General features: G+C 37.5%; 1 protein-coding gene across 1 annotated transcript in view; it reads right to left on the reverse strand.

Moving 5' to 3' along the window:
• Positions 1-27,566, reverse strand: part of iglon5 (IgLON family member 5) — a 148,936-nt gene that overhangs the window by 11,607 nt on the left and 109,763 nt on the right. Inside the window, exons 2-7 of the mRNA XM_032558145.1 lie at positions 22,067-22,145; positions 16,830-17,062; positions 14,359-14,478; positions 5,491-5,622; positions 5,104-5,224; positions 728-879 (exon numbers count right to left, since the gene is read on the reverse strand). Coding sequence (XP_032414036.1) covers positions 728-879; positions 5,104-5,224; positions 5,491-5,622; positions 14,359-14,478; positions 16,830-17,062; positions 22,067-22,145 — 837 coding nt within the window. The remainder of the gene's footprint in view (positions 1-727; positions 880-5,103; positions 5,225-5,490; positions 5,623-14,358; positions 14,479-16,829; positions 17,063-22,066; positions 22,146-27,566) is intronic.

The raw sequence follows: 27,566 nt of genomic DNA on the forward strand, positions 1-27,566 counted from the left end.
TCAGATTATGGTCCATTACTGGTTGAGGAAAGAAGTGGGTTTGTTGTGTACTAATGATAGCAGGAGAAGATTAGGAAAGAAAAAGGAGGCAGAAGGACAGATGATGGAGAGATAGGCTGACAGAAGTGACTGTGGCGGTGAAAAAGAGAGCAGAAAGATGTATGGGTCTGGCAGAGGAGTGAGTCATTGAAGGGAGACTGGACGAGATAATGGGGAAAGGAATGGAAGAAGAAAAGGGATAGATGAAGGACTCACTTAAGATGGTAATGCCAAATGCACTAAAGGGAGGGTGATGGGAAATGGAAGGGTAGGAAATCGCTCATTGGGGACGGTTAATGTGAATTGGGCTCTGAGAGAAATGACAACTTCTCGGGTAACAGGACAGAATAGAGCGACAGTCGGGGTGTAAAGGCGGGTGTGCGAACAGACGAGCTATAGTAGGGGAGAGTGTGAGCGAACAGAAAGAGAAAGAGGCTGTAATATAGGCAGCAAAGCTTTAATGGGGCGGAGAATAACGTAAATGGGAAGAAGGAGGGAGTGTAAAGGCTCAGTGAAGGCTGTGCAGTGTGCAGAGCAAAAACAGATTTGGAATATTTTTGCAGCAGACAGTCCTGTCTAACTCCGGATAGTCACAAAAGATAAATGTGAACATATTTGGCAAAAAAATAAATAAAAAAGGTTGATGCGCTTGCACACCTAGGTATGTGAGATGTGTGTGATAACTTACGAAACAGCAGCATACTGGCGTTGGAGGAGCCCAGACGGTTTGAGGCGAAGCAAGTGTAGTTGCCAAAATGTTTCTCTGTCACATTGGTAAACAGCAACAGCGAGCGCGTCTTCTCGTTTTTGATCCGTAAGGTGTTGTCATTCTCTACTGGCCTGGGTTGTGTGTGAAAAGCAAAGAAAAGAAAAGGAAAGAAACAGAACAACTGAGTCTTTTTAGAGAAACAGAAAGAAAACCCAGGATAATATCACACCTCCTGACTCAGTCTGCCGAGAAGAATACATTACTCTGTCATTTAACATTTTTGCAGCATAGTCTCTAATAATTCTTACTTTGTAACAACATTTGAACTCTCACTGTGTTTAAACAACAAATACTTTGTAAAGAAGTGTATTATACTGCATTCTCATACAAAAGCTTAATTTCTATTAGCACATAATTGTTTAACAGATACCATATCACACATGTTTATGTCTGTTGTTTCATTTCATTCTACTGAATATGATAGAAGAACAGTTTGTTCAAGATTGCTGAAGGTAAACAGCTGTGACAATCAAGACTTTTGCTGCCCATTCTCCTTGTTAAGGCTACATAACATATAGTGCGAATACATTGCCAACACATGCAATTTTCACATTACTAAGGACTGTTTAGAGTGGAATAATTGTAATATTTAGCCAGTTGGACAGAATCTCATAGCTCCAGACACAAATGACAAATCATTCAAAATGCTAAAAGTTCAACAAAGTGGGATACACAGATGAGAATAAGAGAAAAATGAATTTTAATATTTGTCATTGCAATATTTATCATTATTTTCTCCATGACAGCAGTTTCTAATCTTGTTTAGGCCTACTGTGTATTATGTTCTTGTCCAGTCTGGTTGGTCATAGTTCGGGTTGTTTTTCACCTGTGTAACTCTAAATATGACCAAGTTTAGATAAGTCTTTTTTTTTTTTTTGCAATTTCCTGATTTATGAAGAGCTTTGCCTTATCTGAATGGCAAATTTTCTTTTCTTACCCAATTTGAAAAGAGGTACTCATGGGAGGTTTTGTTATCGACTGTTTACAAGTTTAATTTGCAGCAAATTAGACGTAATGTGACACTAATAAGCACAAATAAGGATGAGTAGCTTAAGCATATTATTCTTTGCTTCAGACAGATAACACTCAGAGGTGAAGTGCAGGGGAGAGTATTTTCAGAACAGACTCAGAAGTGAACCAAGAATAAGCGCCAATGGCAAAACACACTATGGTTCATTTTGCCCCTAAAGTCAAAAGTTGGATCTCAGAATAACATCAAAACTTGTATTCCTGTTGCAAGTCTTAACTCAGAAGGACTTACAAATTGTTCTATTACATGATCAGGCAGATTTTTTTTAAATTTTTTTAGCAATACAAGCTAAGAGCAAGTTTTTTTTCCCCATTTAATACTAGCAAATACTAAAGCAAGATGTTTTATTACACAAACCACCTTTCCTGGCCCCGGTGAAGAAAAAACATCCCCACAGCATGATTCTCCCACCACTGTGTTACACTGTGAGGGTGGTTCATTCAGGATGACATGCTGTGTTATGTCCCTGCCACACAAAGCATTTTGTATACACACCAAGAAGAACACCTTTCTCCAGATTTGCTATGGGCCTTAGGAAGCTTCCGGTAAACTTTAACCAGGACTTCCAGGCTGAACACACCACAAATACACTTATTTTTTGAAAGCAACATAATCATTTATCTTGACTAATTCTTATTTGCTATTTTATCTTAATCTATCACATAAAATAAGGTTGTATTGTGTCAAAATATGTGAGAAAGGTCAAGGAATATGAATACTTTTCCACATCATGGTACTTTTGGCAGCATAGAGTCATTTTTTTCTTAATTAATTCTCTCTTTTGTTTTATTTTCAGGCAGTTGGCCATGTACATATGGCTTCATAGACTTTGACTAGAGTGTCATACACAGCAATAAGATTACTGTCTGAAAATGCACAGACAATTTCATTTTAAAGTATTTTTAAAGCAAAAAATAAATAAAAAAAATAGATAAGTTAATAAATACTCAACCATGCTGCTCAAGGGACACTGCCTTGCATGTTTTAGGTGTTTTCCTGCTTCGGCACACCTGATTTCAATTGATGACTGATTAACAGGCTTTTACTGAACTGCAATCATCTGAATTGAGTATTTTAAAGCAGAGAAACAAATAAAACACAGTGCAAAAATGAAATAAGGACTAGGGTGGGGAAAATCTGACCTAAGCTATGAGTATATGAAGTCTTGAAAATAACGACCATTTGTTTTGAAATATAAAATGTCACAGAAGATTCTGAAATCTGTTCTTCTGCTTTGGTGTTTGGTAACAAATGATTATGAGGGAATTCGGGAAAAAAAACATTGTATTGCAGGATTTTTTCATGTGGTTATATGTGCTGTTTCACTTCTAAAATATTTTTTAAAAAGACACAGCTGCTGTAGTCACTGCGTTTTTCAGGGATTTTTTACTGACAGAAACCACACAGCATGTGTCCAAAACTCTGCAAAAAACAAAACAAAAATAACAGAACTACTAAGCTTTTAGACCTTCTTGATACTCAAGTTTTATATAAATGCTACAGTTTTGCCAAATATCTCACATCATGAATACAAATTTGTTCTCAAGCTTAACTTTTGAGCTTCTCAAGATCCTGTTTACTTACAAGGTCACCGAACCAGTGCTGGGTCAGCTTGACATCTCAGTTCACCAAAGTTTAGGTTGAATTATACAGATAAGCATTCCTTTCAATTACTAACTCTGTGTTTTTATCAAAAACAACTCATTCTCATCAGAATCAACACATATCTGGTAGAAATTAGACTATTACTCAAAGTTAATGAAGTCTATAGTCTTGTAGCAACTCATATAACTCCTTTAACTGTGCATACCTAATTTACTCTCTAACTCCCTCTCAATCAGAGTAAACAATGCACTCACATTTTTCTATGTCACTTTTTCTGTCATCATTAAGCAGGGAATTGTTGTGGCTCATGAACCCATCATTCTAACCCTCTGAGAAATTTGATGCCTAAAAGATGTTTCCCAGAAATCCATAACGGCTTATTTGCATTTAGATATTGAGTTAAGATGGAATACATTATATCCTGGCGACATCACAAACAAACTTTATTTTTCTGAGCGTTCATTCTATTAATGCTCTATGCGTCACCAGCTTGTTTCTACACTGCTTTAGCTACAATTTCTTAAGAGAAGAATTTGCTGACATATTTAGTGATTCTCTTATAAAGACAAAAACTAGGCCCAAAAGACAAGTGTTGCAAAAGGCTGTTGAAGAAAACTATTCAAACACATTGGTGCTGTCTTAACAACATATGGAGACACTCCTTAAAAATAACTGACTAACATTTAATGTAAAAAAGCACAGATTTTATTTCTACATAATTGTAAGCTTTTCTTAATAACCTTCTAAAAATCCCAACTACTTGTTAATGCCAGGACCTTAATATATTAACATTTAGCTAATGACATTAGTATAATTCTTTCTTCAATTTGCATGTAATAAAAGAGTAATTAATGAGCTGACATTCCAAATACTGCAATGTAATATAGTTGCATAAACATTGTAGCTATACATTGTTATCAATTAAACTTAAGCCTCTTAGCATTTTTCTGACATTGACAAATAAAAATCTGAAAAAATTCACCATTAAATGAAGTTGTAGAGAAGTTTAAAGCAGGATTATCTTGAAAAGCAGCACCACTTTTAATATCTCAGACTACTGTTCAGTGCATCATCTCAATATGAAAAGATTTTGAAACAGCTACAATCAAGACACGGCCATCCTGACAGGCTCGACAAGAAAAGCAGAGAAATGGAATCACTGGAGGAGCTGCAGAGATCCTCAACTAAAGAGGGAGAATCTGCCAACAGTTGATTTTTAGCTGTGTCTTCTTCAAATTTGGCTTCTATGTATCTGTATATGTGAGAAGTACCCTGCTATTGAGTGAAAGTCATAAGAAATCCTATTTACCACAAGCCGGGTAGGGGGCACAGAGGAGGAAGGGGCTCTGAATACGTGAGACAAAAAAGTTCCTTTTTGGCATACAGGCAAAATTTTTTGTGTGGTAGAAAATTCACACTCCTTTCCAGTGCAAGCAAAATATATATTTCTTAATACATTTTTATAACAGATGTAAAGTATGAATCAATCTCACCACAAGAAAGATGTTTCAGAAAATCAGACGTGTAAAAACTTAGATTTGGTTATGAAGAGTATTTATCAAGATGCATCCATACAGACTCTAAAAGGTTTTATAGTGGTTTCATATGGTCATAGAGAAATAATCTCAACAACCCTGACCTATTTGCTCTGTAACCTTACCTATGATCGTCTCTGTACCACTCAAATGTAGCTGGTGGGACTGCCATTGCATCACACCTCAAGATGGCTGTCTTTCCTAGATTTGCAGGCATGTTCTTCATGTCTGTGATCATCGGAGGGTCTGGTGGGAAAAAAAAGTAGAAAAATAAAATCAGCAAGAGATAATTCAGTAATTAATACACACCATCTTTTACTGAATAATCAAGTCAGGTCTGGTGGGGGTTGCGTACAAGGTTGAAAAATGCCCACAGAGAATGAAATTAAAATGTGTAGAGACTAATGCATTCACAACATTAACATATATTATTAATACATAATTATGCACATGAGGTTGACCTGGATTACGACCACTGGCCTTTTGTGTCCTGCAAACAGAGAAGTACTTACAGTTTACTGTGACTCTGACCTTCTGCTGGTCAGGTGGAGCCACACCGTTGTGGGTGATGCATTCATAGTCCTCAGCCTGCTGCCTCTTGATCTCTGTGATATCCAAGAACTCCCCCTCACTCACCAGTCCATCTAATTACAGAAAGGGTAAAGTCAAAGGTCACAATACATCAAGTGCAAGGCGACTCAGTCTGCAGATTTACGGCACACTACTTGAAGTACAGCATACGCCCTTCCAGCTTTAGACAGTTTAAGAGCATGCAGAAGGCCAACATGCAAATAACTGCAAATGAAGCATCATTCAATTCTGCCGGGGAATATTGATATACAAAGATGGGGGATGTGATGGAAATCAATATCATGATAATTAAAGCAGTAATGACATGATGAAAAGGATGATAATGAATTTATCAACAGACACTAATGAAACATTTGTAATGAAGAAAAATTTTTGCCAGCAGCCGGTTCGATACTGACAGAAAATAACTGCACTTGTTCATGTAGAAAAACGAACACCCTCTGACGTAAGTGGCACTATTACTTTTCAAATGCTAGGGGAACTTGGACACTTTTCAACAAACAACTGGATGAGCCGGGGTGTAATAGCTAATTCGCCACATTACATGGTGAGAAGAATATTTGGCGGTTGTTTGATGTTGACAAACTCCCAGGTGCAGCTAAAACCAAATTAGTCAGTCTAGCGCTTTTCCTCGGGCGACGAACATCTCTTCAGAGGTGGAGAGTCGAGGGAATAGACTGCGAGTTATTGCTCCTTCATGTGGGGGGAATTGATGTTATTGGCTCGACAGTGACAGAGACTGAGACAGGAAGAAAACAAAGGACAAGACTGACTGTGCACACGTTCCATCCAGTCAGCCTCAGCAGCCAGCTGTCTCTTAGCCCTTAAAGCCATCAGGCCTATTTTTTCTTCCTCTTTAACCAATTAAAGAAGCCAGACTGTGTGACACAGCATAACATATAACCTCACAGTTAACAAGGAAATCCATCTATTAATTTGCTACTTACTTTTCCATTTGAACCCTCCTCTAAGGAATACAAACAAACAAAAAAATTCCACCAATCTACTGTCAGTCTGTAGACCTATACCTCCCATCATGAACTCTGTAGCAGGAAATTTAAGAACAACACTGACACACAAACACCAAAAAGACACTAAACGCTACAATTATTCCTGTCAGAGATTAGCGCTGCGCTTCTAATTGAAGATTATGCTGGAGGATTATTAGTGAGGCTACTGAGCTGGAGACGATCCATTGTGGCTGAGAGGAGAACGCCGACACTATGACGACTGCATGTGCCACCCAAGAGATGGCAGGCAGACGCTAAGTGTTGCGGTCGGGTGGTTGCAATGTTATTCACTCATGCCATTAGTGAACAAAGTACACCATAGGTCTCTTGTGACATAATTGTTAAGCAGACAGAAACAATATAAAAAGTCAGTACATCTTTTAAAATAGAAAACTTATTTTATAAAAAAACTAAAAATATATTATTACAAGACAAATCACTGCAGAGCATCTTTCTTTCCTTAATGTGACCTATAACCTATGCAATTCAGCTCAAATATTTTAGGAACCTAATGATCTAAAGTGAGATAAGCAGAAAAGATGCCCTCAAAATCTAGCAAATCTGAAGATTTTTTGCAACATTTAGACAAATATGCAAAGATGTGTTATTCTTATTGACTTCTGCTGGAGAAAAGGCTGGCTACTGTGTTAACAGTAAACAATGATTGAAAAAGTAGGAGCTTAAATGTGTTCATATTAACACAACCCCTTTGCTTTAGTTCTTCAGTTGTTATTCTTCAACCCAATAAATGTCACTGTTCTTATTAGTGACATTAAAGTCGAAAAAAGTTGCTAATTATTTATTCTCTTAATTAATGTCACATTTAAAAAAAAACTAGTAAACAAATAAATCTGGCATTTTAACAGGGCCATGAAGATTTTTCTGACTCACTGTAAACTGACATTAACAGAGGAGTTGTAAGAAATAAAGATGACAAATTAAATGACACATTGGAGTAAACAAGTGCTAAATTTTACATTGCAGACATAAAGACCGATAATATACAACACTTGGAAGAAGATGCAGAGATGAAAGGTGAGTAGGATGGAAAAAAAAAAAAAGCCACACAGAGAAGAACGGTAACGTGTCAAGTTGGGTTTTTGATATGTTTGGTCTTTTTTCACTGACAATTCATCGACAGCTCCTACAGACTGTATGATGTAATATCACAGCCCCTCTCTTGCTCCATCCCCTGAGATCTGCGAACATGCCTTGCACATTTCTTTGCACTTTGGCGGGTGATCATATCTTAGCAGACGGCCTCTGGCACTCCTACAATGGTCAGTAAAATACAGCTCCATCAACCACTTAAGGCTTTTGAAGGAGCCTAACTCCTGACCACCAGAGATAATTGGATTCCACCTTGGAGGAGAGCAAAAGGGAGGAGTGTGAATGAACAAAAATGGGGGAAAGGATCAGGACTCTTGGCTTTCCTCAGCAGTGAAATGGTGCTCTATTTTTCGACGGCACTGAGAGTCTGAGTGGAACTTCAGGGTGCTTGATTTCTGGGCTTCTCTGATCCGTTTCCATTACAAAAACTACAGTGATGGCAAAGAGGACTGAAGTTAGGCTGAAAAAGAGAATAATAGGGAGACTAAAATTAATTTTACTCAGAACTCTGAAAGGGAGGACTTATGTTTGCTTGTTTTTATGAAAAATTTGGTGATTGCTACTACAGTGCTGACCTGATTTATTGGGACTAGTATAAATTAATCAACGGTAAATAAGGTTTTGATTGCCAAGATATAAGTTTACGCTAAAAACCTTCAGAAAAACCCAACCTTGCATTTGAGCACACTTATTTGGTGGGGGTAAAACTTCAAATCTTTATTAAAAAACTCACTGCTGACCTCATTATTGGCACCCTTTACTGTCAATACTTTGGATACTCAATATCTGCAAGCCAGACAGATGTTAGTCCTTTGCAAAATATGGACTTTGTAAGGTTTTTAAAAGACAGAGTTACATTTGACCATTTCTTTTTGCACAATTTTCTAGTTCATAAGGAGCCCTGAGTCTCAACAGGTTTAAAATCTGGTGTCTGACCCTAGTCCTACCCCTATTGACCATGGGAACAGTTTGATTTTTTTGTTTAGTTATCAATTGCTGCTTTGGCAAAATTTTTCTGTCAATATTCTATTGATGCAAAATTATGACTTATTCTCAGTTTTCTGCCAGAGGTTGACAGGTTTTAATTCAAAATTGTGTATTTCCAAGAAACCACAGTGTCATATCTAACAAGGTTAATAGAACATTTAAAAGACGAAAAAGCCCATAGCATCATGGATTCTCTGCCATAATTAACATTAGGTGGGTCTTTTATAAAAGATATATGACATTCACTTGTACATTGGATACAAGTATTTGAAGCCCAGATATGGGCCACCTGCCTTGAACTTACGATGTCTGCAACAAAGTTTAGAAAACTTTCAACTTTAAAAAGCATCAAGTAAAAATACTTCAGTTGAATCTATTTTAAAGAATTTCTGCTAATACTTTCTCCATCTGTAATTTTGTTAAAAACAACACTCGACATGGATTGTTTTTCGTGTAAGAAAGTGTACTCAGATTACAAGGTGAATTTTCAAATGTGACAATTGCCACTGTATTTCAGTAATTTAGCTACTCTAAACAGCTAAATTGGATTTTTTTAAAACAATTTAAAATGCTTAGGAACATGTTTTTACTAATAATTTCATCAAAAAAATTAAATTAGGTAAGGATTGGTAAATTGACTTGATTAACATTCTGCAGACTGATTTGGGGACTTCAGCTGCATTTTGAGAACATTTATCATTATCACTGTAATAAACTGAGAGCTGATATTCATCACTTAGATTCATTAGGGAACAGTAATCAAGATACATCATTGTCTCAGTTGAAAATAATTGCTCTAACAAAAGTGAGAGGGAAGCAGTCTCGGTCTGCACCTTTGAAAAGTTGACTTATGAAAAACTTACTGTAGAAGATTTTTGGTACATTATGTATTAAAATATTTGAAAAATAGTGTGCTGAGACCAAGCTGGAAGCAATTTATTCCCTTGAGAAAAACAAAGTTTTATTAAGTCATAACTTTTGTTTGGAAGTTTTGGTACAACACTTTTATGACTGTAAATCATTTATCATTTGTGCATCGGACCTATAAATCCTAGTATGTGCTTTTAATTCAGATTTAGATTCAGAAACGGTATTCATATCCAGTTATAGAAACTCAGAAGAGACTTATGTAAAACTAAAGAAACAAGTGCTGTTAATTGGAGTCTATCACAATAACAATCATAAATAACAATAATTAAAGACATCATTTGTCTTAAAATAATAAAAGACAGAAAGCAGATGAAGCAAACAGGCAACTCGGATGAGCCTCCTTTTAGGATAAGAGAGTACATGCACAGTTTTTATTTTTTCAGAAAAAACAAAATGAAAATACAGTAAAATTTTGCAAATTTACAATAAAAGGATACGGCATTAAGTGGCTAACTATGATCATGATAACAAAAAGCCCCCATTGCTTTACATATTTTGTCATGCAGACAGAGTCAGTCCCAGGAGACGCTAACAACAAAACAAAATGCCAATAACCATTTTTCCACTGATGTTAACTCCAACAAAAATATGTCCAATATTAATCTGCACTTGTTTGGCTGTCCAATACAAACAGTAACACCTTTGGCCTGTCAAAACATCTTGTGTTTTATCACAAATCCTTCTATGAACAGTAAACAAGATTTTGCCTGAGGTAATTACCCAAAGTCAAAGTGCAATGACGTACTAAGGTTACTAGTGGAAACCATGATGGGTTTTATAACTCAAGACAAACAAGCAAGCATGTAAGTACCAGTGATAAAGTAAAATAAAAAAAGGTCAGGCATTAACACCTACACTGTGCCAAAGTAAAGAGCAATACACTTGTCCCACATCTGCTGCCATGAACAAAGAGGCTGGTATATGCTGATCTGTTTTACACAGGTTATATGAGGCCCAGTTTAGGGAAGTACCACAACTCGTTGATGATTACTGTATTCCACTCCTTCCATTCTTGCATGAAAGAGTTGATTTAATTTGAAGTGCAAAAAGTCTCTCATGTCTATGAGCTTTTTGTGCTTCCTTGAGATATCTTGGCTGCTTTTTTGTCAATATTTCACCACATTTGCATATGAACTTTGAAATTCACATACTTGATTTAGAAGGAAGATTTTTCTTTTGGTAGCTTCACAAAGAAAATTCAAGTTGGTATAGATGAATGAAAGCTAGCCCCCTGGCAAAAATCTTCTGAAATGTCTTTTGTGATGAAAAAGGGAACTTTGGTTCTTTTTGACTATTTTTGAAAAAATAATAATAATTCTGCAAAAACGTTTGCCTTGTCCAGATCTGACCTCTGCTGATTCTGCTTTTTCTCTGTATTAGAATAGCAGCCAAGGCATTTAATTTAATATCACTGTCCTCTTTGTAGGCATCATTGAAGTTAGTTTTAACATAATGAAATGCTATTTACTATGAGTATGACGTTTAAAGATAATCAGAACTTTTTCAGAAACTGGCTGAGTGACTCATTGACTGACTGTCTTTTGTTCTTTAAATTCTGAAAAGAGTCAATTTTTTAAAGAAAATGATTATTGACATTTTAGTTTGATTTAGAAGCTCATGTCTCATCCTCCCATCACCTTCCTTGACATACAGTATGTTCAGGTTAAGTCTTTCTATTTTAAAGAATTGCATCTGAGGCTCTATTTGACAAAATGGCAAGTTTTTTGCTGTGTGGGTAAATGATGGAGCTCATGTTTGTGTGAGTCAAAGATCAGATCTGTGCTTCGGTTAAGATAAAGAAGGCGGCACCTGAAAATAATGGTGCAGCACAGTCTCACTGCAGCATGCAGGTAAGATCTCAGGAAACTGCAGACACACTCCGAAGGTTTGTGGGACTTTAAGCAGGTCCCTGTGACCTCTGAGGTCCTCCGGCTCCTCCTAATCCACAGCCTCCTGGTGTAAATTCGCACATCAACACACACACACGCACACACACCCCATCCAACTTAGATTCTTCTCCAGAATGCCCTCCCTGCAGTTTTCTCTGCAGTCTCTGACTAATGGGGACAGATGGCTAGCAGCTTCTTGCTGTTTCTTTGGGCTCAACAACCCCCCATCCCCTATCTACAGCAACCCCTGGTCTCCTACAACTGATGGTTTGGTTGTAGAAACTCCCATGGAATAGCAATGTGGGCGCTATCTCATTCTCTGCTCGCTGAGGGGTTATGAGGGGGTAGAGGAAGGGAGGGAGGATGAGATGATGGGGGCAGCTAGAGAGGGAGGATTACTGCTGACAGAGGAGAAATGCTGTAGGCTTTCAAGTGAGGACAACCGCACAGAGTTTGTGATGCGGAGTTGTGTCTGTGTGTGTTTGTTGCAGGTGTGCATTCATGCGTGCTTTCCTTTTCTCCTGTTTACTTCTGTGTTTCTGTGGGTGTGTATGATCTCCACTGGGCTTGTCCCTGCCCGAGGTACTGTATTCTACTGTGCAGCATCACAAACAATACTTGTGGGAAGAAGGGCAAACACAGGTAGGAACACAGGAGAGGAGGGGGATCCGACCTTTGAGCAAGCCTATAGCTGACTGTACATACACCAGTACAGTTGTTTGTGAATATATTTGCTTGCTGTATAATTACAGTATGTTTCAGTAGTTGTTCACACTGACCTGTTTATTGTTACTATCCTGCTGCTTATTACTATCTACAAAACAACTTTAAAAACAAAACATCATCCAGCAGTAGACAGGGTGAGGGTGAACACTGCTGGAAACATAATGCAATAAAACAAATGTCAAACATGGTTTGCCTTAATGTTGTTGAACAAAGTGCAATACATAAAGTAGCACAGAAATGTAAAACAACAGCAGAAATTACAAAATAAAAATTGTACAGATTAAAAACAGGCACCCTTCCAACAGGTGGGATCACTTGGTTCTATAGTTTAAATCAGGGGTGCCCAAAGTTGGTCCTCGAGGGCCACTATCCTGTATGTTTTAGTTCCCTCCCTGGTTTAATGCACCTGGATCAAATGATGGTTCGTTAGAAGGCCTAAGAAGAATACTGACATGCTGAAAAAGTTGTTGGTACTACCAAGGAGAGAACTAAAAAGTGCAGGATGCCGACCCTCGAGGACCGACTTTGGGCACCCCTGGTTTAAATGCTATAGCTCTTCAAAACACTAAAGAGATAGCAATTTGTACATCTAGGTGAGCTGAATGACTAAGAGATACATAGAAAACATTGTGTCCATTAATTACGTCACATGATCAAATCAGAATGCTCTTGTTATACATCAATGTAAGGATTTGGTTTTTCTTTGTGTTAGGTTAGGTTTTTGTGTGTCGTTTTTCAGTTTATTGAGTCTTTGTGTTGTCCTGTCTACCCTTTGATTGTTCCCAGCTGTGTCTCGTTCCCCGATTACCCTCTGTGTATTTAATGCCACCTGTGTTCCATGTTCTTTGTCGGGTCCTTGTCGTATCTGTCTTGTCAAGCTGTCTGGTTGCTATCGTCAATTGAGTTTCCAGTTGCTACCAGTTTTTTTAGCCTTAGCCTTCCGCTCTTTATCTGTGCTGCCTGGACTTTGGATTGTTGTTTTTTCTGAATTCATCATTAAATCGTTGTTTCTTCATTTTCTACCTGGGTCCTCAGCGTCTGCCTCACCACTTCACACCGCACATCATGACAATCAATGCAAGAAATAGATGTCACTCTATCCAAAGCATAATATTTCAATTTTGTACAATTTAAAACCGAGTAACATTTAATATTGAACATTAAACCCTGAACCATAACATGTATTGTGTTTGTAGACCTGTACTTTCAAAATTACAGAGAAGAGATCCTAGCAGAGGATAGTGAGGGGAGCTGAGAAATTTAGTGGACTCTATCCTCCGTTCAGAGCTTAGCATAGTTATAGGAACATGAATTCTGTCAGAATCCTCACTCTCTTTCCTACTAAACAGTTCCCATCAGGCAAACCACACAGCAGCTTCAAAAGCTGAACCACTAGGCTGCTTCATAGGTTTCTGCCTTCAGTTGTTAAAAAGCTGTAGTTGGATGAGATGAAGGGACACAACCAGGACAGGTTGCTTACCATCATAGGGGAACATAGAGACACACAACCATGCTCACGCACTCACACCGAAGGGCAATTTAGAGAGACCATTTACCTAACAGTCATGTTTTTATACTCCCAATTAGAGCTATAAAGTCTTTACACTTGACACTTTCCAGAGGCAATGCAGAGATTGTTTTGTCTCAGTCTGAACTGATAACAAAGATGTGAGCTTGTATGCTACAAAAACTGCACTCATAATATCAAGAATCATGAATTCAAACACATTTAGAAGCAAAAACGGTCAGATTTTAAGCCCAAAGTAGCCATGTGGCCAATGTGGTGCAGGCTGAAAGGGTGGATGAAGACAGATGTCGACAATTATAGGTGGTGCAGTGGGAATAATTATGTGTAATGTGCGGGTATTCAGGACAAAACATTAGGAGAAATGCAAAATGATTTAGGCAGGGGACAGAATAAACAGTTAGATTTAAGAGAGATGACACAGGGACAAAGGATAAAGAGATGGATGCAAGCTGAATGCTGATAAGCCTGCAGGTTGGAAAAGAAAGCATGGATAGACTTCAGCTGGCAGAATATGGACAGGGATGAGCGTGTAGACTGGGAGATAAAGGCAAGGGTGTTAACATAAGATATCTGGATGTAAAAACAAGAAAACAAGAATCAGTAGCTTACATTTCTGGTCCTTCCATGTGACTGTGGGCTCCGGCCGGCCGACAGCCAGACAATAAAGGTTTACATTCTCTCCCTCATTCACTGACACGCTTTTTGAGATGTTTACGATTCTTGCTGGCACTGAAAAACAAGATTTCACCATTAAAACCCGACCTCAAAATCACCTTTCACTCATAAATTATTGATAAGGCTTGGCCTTGCAGTTTATTAAGGTGTTAAGGTCTTTGCGTTTCAGACAGACAGGCAATCAGCTGATTAATGATCTGAGCCTGGGTGCTTACTGAACTGTGCAACAATATGGTCGACCATCTACTTAAAATGCAATAGATCTTTAAGCTCCTGCAAATGAACATTAAAATGCCCTCCTAACATTTGATCTCATTTCATCCTTAGCTGGAAAGAACATCTATTAGGTTACTCACTTGTTGGAGGAGTTTTTTTTTCTTGTATTCCTTTAACATAATGACCCTAAACTCAAAGTACTGGTGCACTACATATGTTCTTAGTCTGATATCATGATGGACCTTGAATTTAAATGACCACGTATCATTATTTTTAATGAGCTTGGCTCAGAAATTTGTAACATCAACTGAGGATTTTCATGTTTTGTCTTTCTGGAGTGGAAAGCTTGCAGTGATAAAGCACAGATTGCAGTGCTGCTACTGCTCGGGGGTATAATTATTTTGTGTACCACCAAGCTCTGACTTCAATTGGAGGAAACTTGGAACTGAACATAAACAGTCATCCTTGCCAGCTTTCAGATCCTGCAGACATAGCTGCTTTTAAATGTGTTAGTAAAGTGGCTCATATTCACCTGTGACCAACCCTTATCATTTATATTTAAGCAAAATGTAACTAATATAGCTATCAGTAGTTTTAATCTGCTAGTAATGTATAACTATTATATGAATATAGCAATTTACCAGACCATAAACTGTAAATAGGGGGTGTGAGGCCCTCCTGGCATCCTGCATCAATACTTTGTGTCACTCAGGATCAGTCAGTTTCACTGCACTGAATTGCTGACGTGATGACTGAGCCTCAGTCATGAGCCTACGCTGACAGTCACTGTATTTAGTCAGACAGTTGGACTGCCTCCTGTGCATTTAATCTACTCAACACAGATGCTCATTCATTCGAAGCATGCCCAAAATTCTGTTTAAGGTTAATGGAAAGTTAGCAGGCTATAGAAACAAAATAAGAAATGCATTTAAGTTCTTCGACAGGACACCTTCATGTTCCGTGTCACCTGCTATGCTGTTTTCTGTTAGTGATTATAACCTAAATATTTATATCATAACAATCTCTATCAATAATACCATTTATAATTTAGTTTAGTTGAAATACTTCCATTGGTATTAATTTCTATAATAATTCAGATACATTTGAATTACTCATTACAAAATATTACGTACAAGCTAAAATGAATAAATCAATACTTCCCATCTAATTTTTGTTAAACATTCCTTACCAAGTTGCAGCTTGACCACACTCTTTTTGAAGCTATTAGCAAACTTCTGACATATTTCTGGCAGGATATTTGAATAATGTTATTATCAGAAAGCTTATTTTTCTGGTCCTGACCTGTCCTTCAAGTGCAGTTTAAAGATTTTCAATAAGGTTGAGATAAAGATCAGGAAGTTTAAAGCAGTTTTGCATTTAAAAACCAAATTAATGTGTGTTTACTTTACACTCAGCAGTAACTCAGCAGTCAGTGTTTATTTGTTGTAAAACTCTGGTAGTAATGACCTCCTTGACTTTAAGAAGTGAAGCTTGGAATTTCAAACTTACAAATACTGTGTCATCTATCAAGCATGAGGGCAGTTTATTGTACTGTGTATTGGTTTAGATGTTATTTATACTGGTGGAAGAAGCTGACATAATGAAGAAAGATGGCCACATCTAAATTCTTCAACTTAACTTTAGCTTCAACGTGAATCCCAAACACTCATCAAAACAGGTTTTAGGACAGATAAAGCAGGCTAACAATTAACTTCTAGAATGATCCAGAATTCAACCCTATTAAAAATGTGTGAAATATTCACAAAAGATCAGTCCTTTCCTGTAAACCGACCAGTTTAAAAAAAACTTTACGATTGCTGATAAGACTGGCCATAAATGTGAGTTGTTTGTCGGCAACTTGCTTAGTGACATTTGATCAGATACTAATGGGTTGGTATGCGTATATTTTGAGTTTACTTTACACATGTTTTCAAATAATAGAAAAAAAATCTGTAATAAATGAATTCCATTTTGAAAAAAGCTCATTTAAAATGCATTCTGAAGAGTCAAATATTAATGACGGTCTTGCCTACAACGAGTGTATGATAAACCTTTCTTTTGCACGATATTTGCATAGCTAATATCTAAAATTGCAGTATACATAAAAAATGCAGACTGCAGTCTATTAATCATTTATTACATTTAACTGCCACACATTAAAATTCAGTTGTCACATCTCAGCTGCTGACCTTGGACTATGAGGTAGACATGGGTGATGCGGGGTTTGTTGTTGGCCTGAAAGGTGCAGGTGTACGGTCCCTCGTCTGTTACTTGCACCTTGTCGATGAGGATGGAGAACTCCCTGTTGCTGGTGTTGACCAGCGTCACTCTCTTGTCCAGAGACCACTTATCAGTCCCCGTGAAAAGGATGTTTGAGCGGTTCAGCCAAGCTTTGTGGGTCACCTCCTCGTCGATCCGACATCTATTAGACAGCATAGTGTTATTTATAAGTGGCAGGATTTTCACTTCAAAACATAACATTTAGCAGCAAAATGATTACCTTTCTTGGTTAACATACTTTATAGTCAAAGCTTTAGAGGATAAACAAATATATAAACAAATATATTGTATATATAGGTTTTTTATATATAAAAAACATACACTGCCACTTTCTGAGCAACATGTTAGTTTGGTTTATCTTAGTTTATGCCAAATTCAACTTTTGCATTTTAATGCACAATGTTTTGGTCACCTCAAATATTTGGGCTAAGACAGACCATTCTAATTTGAAGTGAGTAAAAAAACATGACTTGCAGAAAAATTTATACCAAATGACAATCTACATTGTTCTTCACATTAAAACCACAGCCTCAAATATGAACTATGTATTAATATGTATTTTATTAAAATTGAATTCGATAGACAAGCACAACTATTAAGTGTTAGTTTAAGAATACATGCTTTTCTAAATGTTCAGCAGCAAAAATACAGTATGTGTAATGTGCATATACATGCAGCACCCCTGAGCCAATACTTGGTATTCTAACTTTTTACTACAGTAGAAGCTACAAGTCTTCTTTGGGTATCGTTCTCATACTTATGAACAGTAAGAAACTGATTTTTATTTATTTATTTTTTTGTCTATTCTTTGCAAAATACATGTACGAATGTCAACTTTCAAGTCTGGGCACAGATTGCCAATTGAAGTTAGGTCTGGACTTTTAACATGTTATCTTTTAAGACTGCCTAATATTTAACACCCATATCTGTGACCAGGTTTTCTGTTCCTGTTGATGAAAAGCATCACAATCATAATGTGGCCTCTTTCATCAGTGGCTTTCTTCTCATCATTCATCTACAAAGCCCAGAGTTTTGGAGTGCATAAAAAAATAAGTTATCCCGTTACTGATGGTCCCACCTGAGTTGCAGCTCTCTGCAGAGTGTCACAATTACTTCTCTGGTAATAAGTGAGTTGAGCTACAGTCTTTCTATGTCCAAAAAAAGCATTAAACAGTGCTCCATGAGGTTTTACAATTTTTATTGTAAAAATGTAGTTTCTTTCCACTTCACAATTATGTTCAACCTTGGTATACCTTGGTGTTGGTATATTACATAAAGCAAAGATAGAATACATTAAAAGTTTGCAGTTGCAACATAAGAAAAATGTCAGGAGCTGTATGAAACAGATTGTGTTTATAATGTATGCCTTTTCAAGCTTTCTGCAAAACCTTTTAGCATTGCAGAAGAACCCGACCTCCATTTTTCTAAAAATAATCCTTCTGTTGCTGTTTCGATGAGAATGAGTGAGCACTCTCTGTTCATTTAAGAAAAAATGCTGTGACTGCAAAGGAAACAGCACATCATTTACCTCATTATCATTCCCATCAAACCATTCAATGACCCTATCTGCTGAATCAGCATTGCTTTGTCTAGCAAAATTTTCTTTGCAACCTTTTTTCTTTAATTTGTCTTTAACTATTCTGCAATGCACTCAAACGTTTTATGCTGCACTCCTGGAGAAAAGGGATTGAAGTGATAACACATTTGGCTGTCTAAGAGCAGTCATATGTCAGAAAACAGCTTGTGAGCAACACATTGCACGAGAAGAGGCTGTATAACATTATTCACAGCTTAGTAATTTGTTTTGTCGGGAAGCAAATTTAGAAAACCTATTTGGTCTACAATTCAAGAAAGTAGATTTCCTCCCTAAATTAAAGTTAACAGCAATAAATTGAAAAATCTGTCAAACAATGAGAAGTAATATAGCACTTTTTGCTGGAGCTCTGTAATTTGCTTTTGTTTTGTTATGCGCAGCCTGACACAAATGCCAAAGCTTTGACATCTAGTGCTTAGCTTGGCCACTAGATGTCCTTAACCAGCTTCAACTAGTAAGAAACCAGCATACTGAAGTCCTCATGTTTAATTGATATGACCTGGATAAATATCTCTGAGGTAGATCACTTGCCAACTTACAGGCAGTGACACAATGCATAACAACCAGAGTACAAGTGAGCTTGGAAGTCTTCAACAAACAGACTGCAAGGCACTGATCTGATGTTCAGGTCGACATGAGACCTAAAAGCACAGCGTTCTTATCCTACTCATACAGATTAGTACACTGTTTGTAGCTTGTGGGTTTAAATGGAGAGACAATCTAGTGATAAATCCCTCCATAAAATTCATTATCTATGTACACACATCGTCTAATAATCTATTTTTAAAATTAATCACTTCTGCACTGATGCTGTTGCAATGAGACTGCATGCCCAGAGGAAATGAGCACCATAATAACATCAACTGAGCCTCATCTTAATGGGCCGCATCAAAGCCAACACAACAGCATTGTCTTAGGCATAACACAAGTATTTGTGCCACTTGGGCATAAGCAATTTGCATGAAAATAAAGCAGTTAAGTATTTTGTTTAACAGCTATGCACTGACCAACACAGACTATAACCAAGCAGATATGTTTTCATTATAAGTTGGGCTGATTAATCCGTGTCGCAGTCATCAACTCTAGAAATGTAGTTTACGCTTGATAATAAAGTCATTGAAAATGTAAGAATAACTTAGAATGAAAGAAAAAAAGTCGCATTGACAGAGCGGTTTTTGTTGCCTAAGTTTGTGCTTAAAATAAACCTCATGTATTTGACTTCACAACATCAATAAAGCAGCTTCAGGCTTCATGTCCTGATGACAATATAGATCTTGCTTCTTTGATTTCCAACTTTGGTGGAGACTTGCTGATGCTGACAAATATTGACAGAATTGTACTTGGCTTCACAACACCATGTTTGATTTTAAAGTAAGGTTGGCTCTTCTTTCAAGGGAAAAAGCCTGGTACTAAAGGACAAATTTGTTCATATTTGTTAGAGATGTGAAGACTCAAAGGTTTAAGTAATGTTGACTGAGGACTTTTTGGTATTGCTGAGTGTACTGCCAAGCCAGGTCACAGCCAGGGGAAAAAAGCAAGTTGGCTCTTTTCCTCCCCTCAGTTGGGAGTCAGGGAAAGCTGTGATTTCTACTTTATCACGCACAGTAAGATAGGTGTGGTTTGGACAGAGAGGCTGTTCACCCATCCATGGACAAGGACAAATTTATTGACTCCTCTGAGAAGGATGGACCAAACGCTCTAAAATAAATTATTTGTTATGGCAGTAGCATAGTATCACACTAAAACAAAATCCAACAATTTATTTAAGGAAAAGGTATCCAGAGATGAAAAAATTGTTTTTGATAAAATCACCATTGGCATTTTATGAAATCTTCCCCAAGGTATAAATATTACACAGTGCAAGATGAGTGCATCTTGCACTGTAAGTTATTCTTATAAATTGAGTTTGCACGTGATCAGGATGGTGAAGCTGCTGTCAGATTTTTATCTTGCTATGCATGCTGGCATACCTCAAAACAAGTCTTAAATGCATTAAACATGTGGAAATAAAATTATGTGGAGCGTTAAGTCCTGTCATGTTAACTTGCTTGTACTGAATATTGTTGTGTCCTACTGCGTCAGGTAAGAGAAATTACATTTGTCTTGTTGTCACAATCTTCTTTTGTTTCCTTGGAAGACTTTATGAGCTGGAGATGAAAGCTCATAGTTTATCAGCATCCCAAAGTGGTCAAATAAATATTAGCTTGCCTAGTTAAAAAGTAGATCAGAATGCACCTTGAGTCGCTCTGAGCATTTGGCATGGCATGGTGAATGAATCTGCACCAGTACAGAGAATAACTGTGCATTGCACAGCATAAGATTGTGCTATGCTTTTTGTCAGTTTCACAGCAGTGGTTTCTACCAGTTCAGGATTTGGATGTACATGCCAAAACATTTTGCAACTTGTCTAAAATAATCCACATAACTTGACTTAGTTGGTAAGTAAGGAAGTGGAAAGTAGATAAAGTTTATTTATAAAGCATCTTTTACTGAAACAAAGTCACAAAGTGATGTACAACATAAATCAAATTTGAAACAAATATAAACATACACAATTAAAATAATTAATAAAAAAGTTTTCCATTGTTTTTTAAAAGCACTGATAGAGTTTGCAAAACAAAGTTTTAGGGTCAGACTGTTCCACAGTTTAATAACTACAGTCCGAAAGGCCTAGCCTAACTTTGGTTTTTAATCTAATAAGAGGAAAAACCAGGACATCCAGGGCGTGGCACAAAAAGAAACAACTTGCTCTGTTTGTGGTTAAAACAAAAGACATATACAGTATATTATTATGAGCCTGGCCAGTTAGGGCCTTGTAAGTGAATCCAGGTTTTTTAATCTTTTGGGATCCAGATAGTAAAATCTGAAGTGATATGAGTGCATTTATTAAACTTAGAGAGAATTCTGGTTGCTGTGTTCTGAATGAATTGCAGATAAAACTGATGATCTCAGTAGAAGCGTGATAACAGAAATGCTTCATAAATGTTCCAGAGATCCACTCCAGAGACCATATGTTAAAAATATTTCTTAAATAAAAGAAGCAGGGAGGAGAAACGGATCAGATACAAGTCAAAGTGAAGAAAGGAATCAACTCTAATTTCTTACATTAGCCTTAGCTGCTGCATGAAAAAAGCTAGTGTCTGACAGATTTAAGAATGTAGATGACTAGTGTTCAAACAAACAAACAAAAAATGCTCAAGACAGTGATGTGAGGGTGGACAGTCTATCCTACCAGTACGGTTTGAAATATGTATACAGTTGGATGTCATCTGCATAGATATAACAGGAGGTGTAAGATGTATTTATTTCAAGACATTCAGCACATCTTTGCACATTAGTGTTGCCTATATATGAAGTTGGCATTTGATTTTAAAAGTTTAATATTATTCAATTAGCCACACAGACAGAGCTAAAAATAATTGCACATTTTAGGACTTCTAATTGAGGTTATGAGACACAGACTTGGCAATTAAAGATGCATGACAGGCGGTAGAAGGGCAAACATGGTTTTTTTATGTAATCAGTTGGTGCAGGTGTAGGATCAGGAGTTACCTCAAAGTGACGCTTTCGCCTTCCAAAACTGTAATATTGTCCGGCAGGTGGCTGAATTCTGCTCCGAGCACATTGGACCCTGCCAAGAGAAATGAGAGAAGAGTGCAATGAGCATCCAATAATGACACTAGACGCTCCACGGCTGCTCATCAATCTCAGCTCAGGTGCTTCAAGATTCAATACCTCAACTAATAATCTGCAGTACGGATGTGTCCTGCATCCTGCTCACTTACTTCAGAAGGAAAAGTAATAGCTGTACAAAACAAAAAGAGAGCCATAACGTCTGCACTGACCCCCGTACTTGAATAATAATTCGGTTTTACCCAGCATTCTGGTGGGATGTGCGTTCATTGAACAGCACTGATAATGAGCCAAGGGAAGAGGATTCACGCGGAGCTGCCGGAGCGTGAAATGAAGGGACAGCAACGGTAACAGAAGGGATGCTCATCCTGCCTACCAATACACACACAGAACCGGAGCACACGCACGGAAAAGCACAAACGTATACTGTATCACCAACTCTCACAAGAACAAACACATCCTGGAAGCCATTAGCTGAAGTGGAAAAACAAAGTTGGCATCTCTGAGTGTCTTAGTCAAGCAAAAAAAGAGAAAAGATTTAAATAGTTGGCATAAATTCTGTGCTAAAGTTCATTGGAGACAAAACATTTATAAGATGGGTGTGATGTTGTATGTCAAAAATGGTAGCTCCCCCTGTAGGACAGGTGGCACTCTTTATTCTAACTTTGCTGAAACACAACAGGACACTGAATAAGCTGGCTCATATGCTCAGTCAATCTTTGATAATCTTTTATTCCTTCTTCCCATAAGATGACCTCAATATCTCAGTAGGCTTTTACTGGGACCTAGCCTTGAGGTTTAATAAATGGTGACTTTATGAAATAAAGCTGCCGCGCTGAAGTGTTAAGAAGCACCTCAAGGTTTGTTAAGTAGAAGTCAGCGACACGTTCAGCATGGCAGATGAGAACTTGCTAAAGATGAAAGCCAGAAGTAATGGCAATGCACATCTAAGAAGATGAGAACTCTGGGTTTTAAATTAGACATGGGTTTTTGAGGAATCATTATTTGATTACACAGAATAATGAGAGCGGGTTTCATATTATAATGGGCATCTTGCATCAGTAATCAAAAGGTTCTTAAAAGCATAATAAGAAGTACTTCTACTGATACTAAAGAACAACTTATAATTTCTTAATAAACACAAGCTATCCTTTGACATCGAGACAAACAAAATGACAGTATAGTGCCTTGTATAAGTACTCTCACCCCTCAAGCTTTTTTACAGGAAAAGGAAGCTGTTTAGAGTTGATGGAGAAGTGGACCGAATCACCGGGTAATTATGGAAGAATACCCGTTAGAGGGTAAAACAGACTTGGAACTGGGATAGAGGTAGAAACATACCCAAAACGTCACAACACAGTAGGTATTAATATAAGGGGCCTAAATACAAATCCAGACCACACAGATTTCATCTGCATCAAATCTATCATGTTGCTTCAATTCCACATCTGTGCTAACTAAAATTATATAATAATACACTGCTGTTTTTAGTTGCATTGTGACAAAATGTGAAAAACATTTGAATACTTTTGTAAGGTAGAGTAGATGCTTAAAATAAAAAAAATGTTAAGGAATAAACATAAAGGAGCCAGGAGATAAATTTTCTGTCACCATAGTAAGATTGCTTACAACATAGAGTGAGTGAGAGTGTGTTTTCCAGAGTGTCATGCTGTCAACAGATAAAAACAAAGGTTGGGTATGTGTGCGTGGGAAAATGGTGGTGGAACGGAGGAAACAAAAGCTTGAGGAGAAGCTTCATGGTGAGATTTTATGGCTCTTTTGTGTTTTTGTAAATGTAAATTAGGTTTGGCTTGCCTGTATGGATGGAGCGTGATACTGAAGGCTATATGCTTGCATGTGTAATTGTATATTCATGTGTGGAATGACTTGTGAGTGTTTCATTCTGTGGGATGCTCATGGCAGATGCTGGGAGTGATTGTGTATATTCTTGTTTGCGGACATACCAACAGGGAGAAAGAAAACAGGACAAACTAATGACGCCTCGGAAGAAAATTGGCCCTGAAAATCTCTCACTAAAAGCTGTAATCGCATTAATGGGTGCTGCTGCTGTTGCCACTGCTGCTGCTGCTGCTATCTAGGCCGGCCAAAGATCTGAGAACTGGCTCCAACCCCAAAAGCCTTGAAGGAGGGGCATGGTACATTAGCAGCTTCGTTTGACATTCAAAAATGCTCACAAGTTTTAGATTTTCTTTCTTTTAATACTGTGGAATAATCCTGCAATGCTTAACCAGAGATCATCCTTCCTGCTTTTTAGTTGTACCTTTAAAGTGCTCTGTACTCCAGACACCAGGCTTTATTTGGGTTAATTTAATTCAGTTCCAGAGCTTGGAGACACGTGTGACACGCTGTCATAAAAACATCTCACAGACGCAATTATAGCCACAGACATAAAGAAAAGATGATCCCTGTAATAAAATATAACGCTGGGGCAAACAGATTCTACACACACAAACACACCCTGCACGCGTTTTGTTAGAATGAATGATAAATGCAAACTCCAAACAACACTGCGAAGGTTACAAACCAGCAGGGGGCTATTCCCATTTCCCTACTCAATTCCCAGCTTCGCAGCTCGATTGGCACCTCAAATTCTAAGACATGCATCACTCAGTCTCCTCTCTTCCAGGCGCTGCATAGCATGATAACCAGGTCAACATATCTGCCACGTACTCCTCTTTCTCACACTGAATCACTGGACAAATCACAGACAAGCCTGTTTGAATACACACAAAGAATGACGCAAGCTGCCACATGTGAAAGAATCCACTGTGACATCAAAATCAGAAAAGATTCCCTTCATATTTCTTATTGAAAATAAGACACATACATACACACATATACTTTTAAGTGAAAACCCCCACTCAATGATTCATGCACTCACCTGCAGCACTGTATAACTCCTTCTGACCTCTGCCACTCTCTCTGAATGCATCAGTGAAACAAGACCTGTATTTCAGCAATGGGAAACCACCTCTGTCCTCCCACAAAGGTGCCCTATGAAAAATGCTGGGATTTCAGTAGCTTTTGTACCTGAGATTTCCTTACAAAGTATCATGCAGTTCCGTTGTGAAGTTTACATGGACTGATCATGGACATGAAAGTCACACACTAGGTCTTAAATGAACTGTTTGAACTAATTTAGGACACTATGACTACAGAACAAATATCATATAATAATCACAATTAGCTTGGCAGGTGTATGTTGCTGTGATAAAATCATTGAACACTAGAGGGATAAGCATGCCGCTGTGTGTTAACATCAGTACAAACATTTTTTTAATATTAAACATCATACAGCTACAGAGTTCTGCATTTTTATAGATGGTTTTGTTGTTGTTGGTTCTCAATAGAAGTGAAGGACCAATGATAAAAATACACACACAGTGTCAAGGTTAGATTTTTATACAAACTTTTAACTGGAAAGGGAAATTTTACAGATATGCTTATGAGACAGATGACCTCAAAGTATTTTATTTAGGTTGGAAAAAAAACCTTGACGTCAGTGGTTTGTAAGGGTGTAAATTTATTAAAGCTGAATATTTACATCAGAGACAGTGTGTGAGAGCATTAGCAAAGATTGCTAATGCTCTATTTTCCTGTCAGAGTGAATTAATACACAAGAGTTACTGCCTGAGTAGAGTGGTTGGTCAGTGCATACAGGCTGGCCAGTGATGCACTTACAGGAAATGAGTGAGACCACTTAGTCCTCTCATCTTTCTGAGAATATCAGTCTGTATTCTCAAAAAATATTTCAATTAAACAAAAAAAACAACTTTGAAGTATGTTTAAAAGCCCATAAAATGTGGATTTATAGGTCATTTCATGCAAATCTGCAGACCAAAATGACAAGAAACACTATTTATGTAATTCAGTATCAGTATACTGAGAAAGTAATCATTTGAAATCAGATATTTTACTCGTATTAAACTAGTGCAGAACAGGTGTGTGTGTGCCCATGGTTGCCTGTCCTGTACGTTTCTTTGTTGCCTTGTCCAAGGCGTACCCCACCTCTTGCCCAATGACTGCTGGAGGTAATCACCACACCCTCATGCCTGCAAGGAGAAGCGGGTATACACAGAGGATGGATGGATGATCTCATGCCATCCTTAGATAGAAAATATACCAACTTGCCTTATGAATTGAGTTTGACAAGAATCTAATTGAAATGCAAATAATAATTATATAAAATTGATTTTATATTCCTCCGTATAAACCAGGCATTTTTGTCTTGTACTTGAGACAACTTTTACTATGCATTGGTGCTATGTACATAAACTGAGTTAAATTGACTTGAACATTCATTAGCCAGTTTGAGATTGTTTTTATTTATGTGGTATTTCGTTGCAACAGAAAATATAATGAAAAGACAACTACAGAGATGGCAGCTGAAGATATTACATAATTGTTTTTGCCCAGAGTTGTTTATAGGTTTTCTAAATGAATAAGAAATATGAACTAACAGGCAGTATAAAACAATATGTAATCATAATTTTTCTGAATGACAGTATGTCTGCAAACCAACATTTGTCAATAAAATTGGCTGCACATTACAAGAAATATCAAAAAGTGAAACACTAATGAGGCCAGACAGCAGCCACCAGTTTTATACTGCAAAAGCAAAAACATCTCTGTCACCTTCAGCAGTCTTTTTGTTTTTTTAGCCTTAGATCACTGTCTTAAATTCTCATTTTCCCTGCTCTCTCCTGGGTTTGGCAGACAGGCTGAACTGCACCCACCAGAATGATTCAGGAGTCTTGGCCACCAAAAGGGAGTATGCTTGCCAACAAGGAAGCTTAAACCATCACTCTAAATGGGGAAACACAAAATGAAAAGACTGTTTTCTTTGCTATTTTATTACTCTTAAAACAAAACTGAGAGCAAAACCTGGCTAGTCAACATAAAAAAAAGAAATCTGACAACAAATGATAAATACCAATGTAGAACAGAGCTGGAGAATGTTTCTGCCGAACACCGCAGTGGCCTCTCATGTTGTTGCCCACCAACATATTGAATTTCCCCTCTTGCTGCTGTCTACAGCAGATACAGTCTGGTTTGGCGAATGGTATCTCGTGTCCTTGCCACGACCTGCTTTGCACACAAATGGAACCTCCACCAGTGGCGCACACACAGACAGGCACACACGCTCATATTCAGCCAAGCACCTCAAGCTTTTATCTGCACAAAGTTATGAACCTCAAGCCTAAATTTGACATCATTAAAAAAAAGCAGGGATAGCAGGCAGACAATAATGCATTTTATTATTCGCTGTAAAGCAAGTTTTTTATTGGTTATTCAGCTCTGCTATACACAGCGGAAGCAAAAACATGCTTGGCTCATCTGAAGATAATGTTTTATCTGTCACTGACCTAGACATTCAACCATTATCCCATCACTTGCA

This window comes from Xiphophorus hellerii, chromosome 3, assembly GCF_003331165.1.
Source record: "Xiphophorus hellerii strain 12219 chromosome 3, Xiphophorus_hellerii-4.1, whole genome shotgun sequence".
Lineage (NCBI taxonomy): Eukaryota > Metazoa > Chordata > Actinopteri > Cyprinodontiformes > Poeciliidae > Xiphophorus > Xiphophorus hellerii.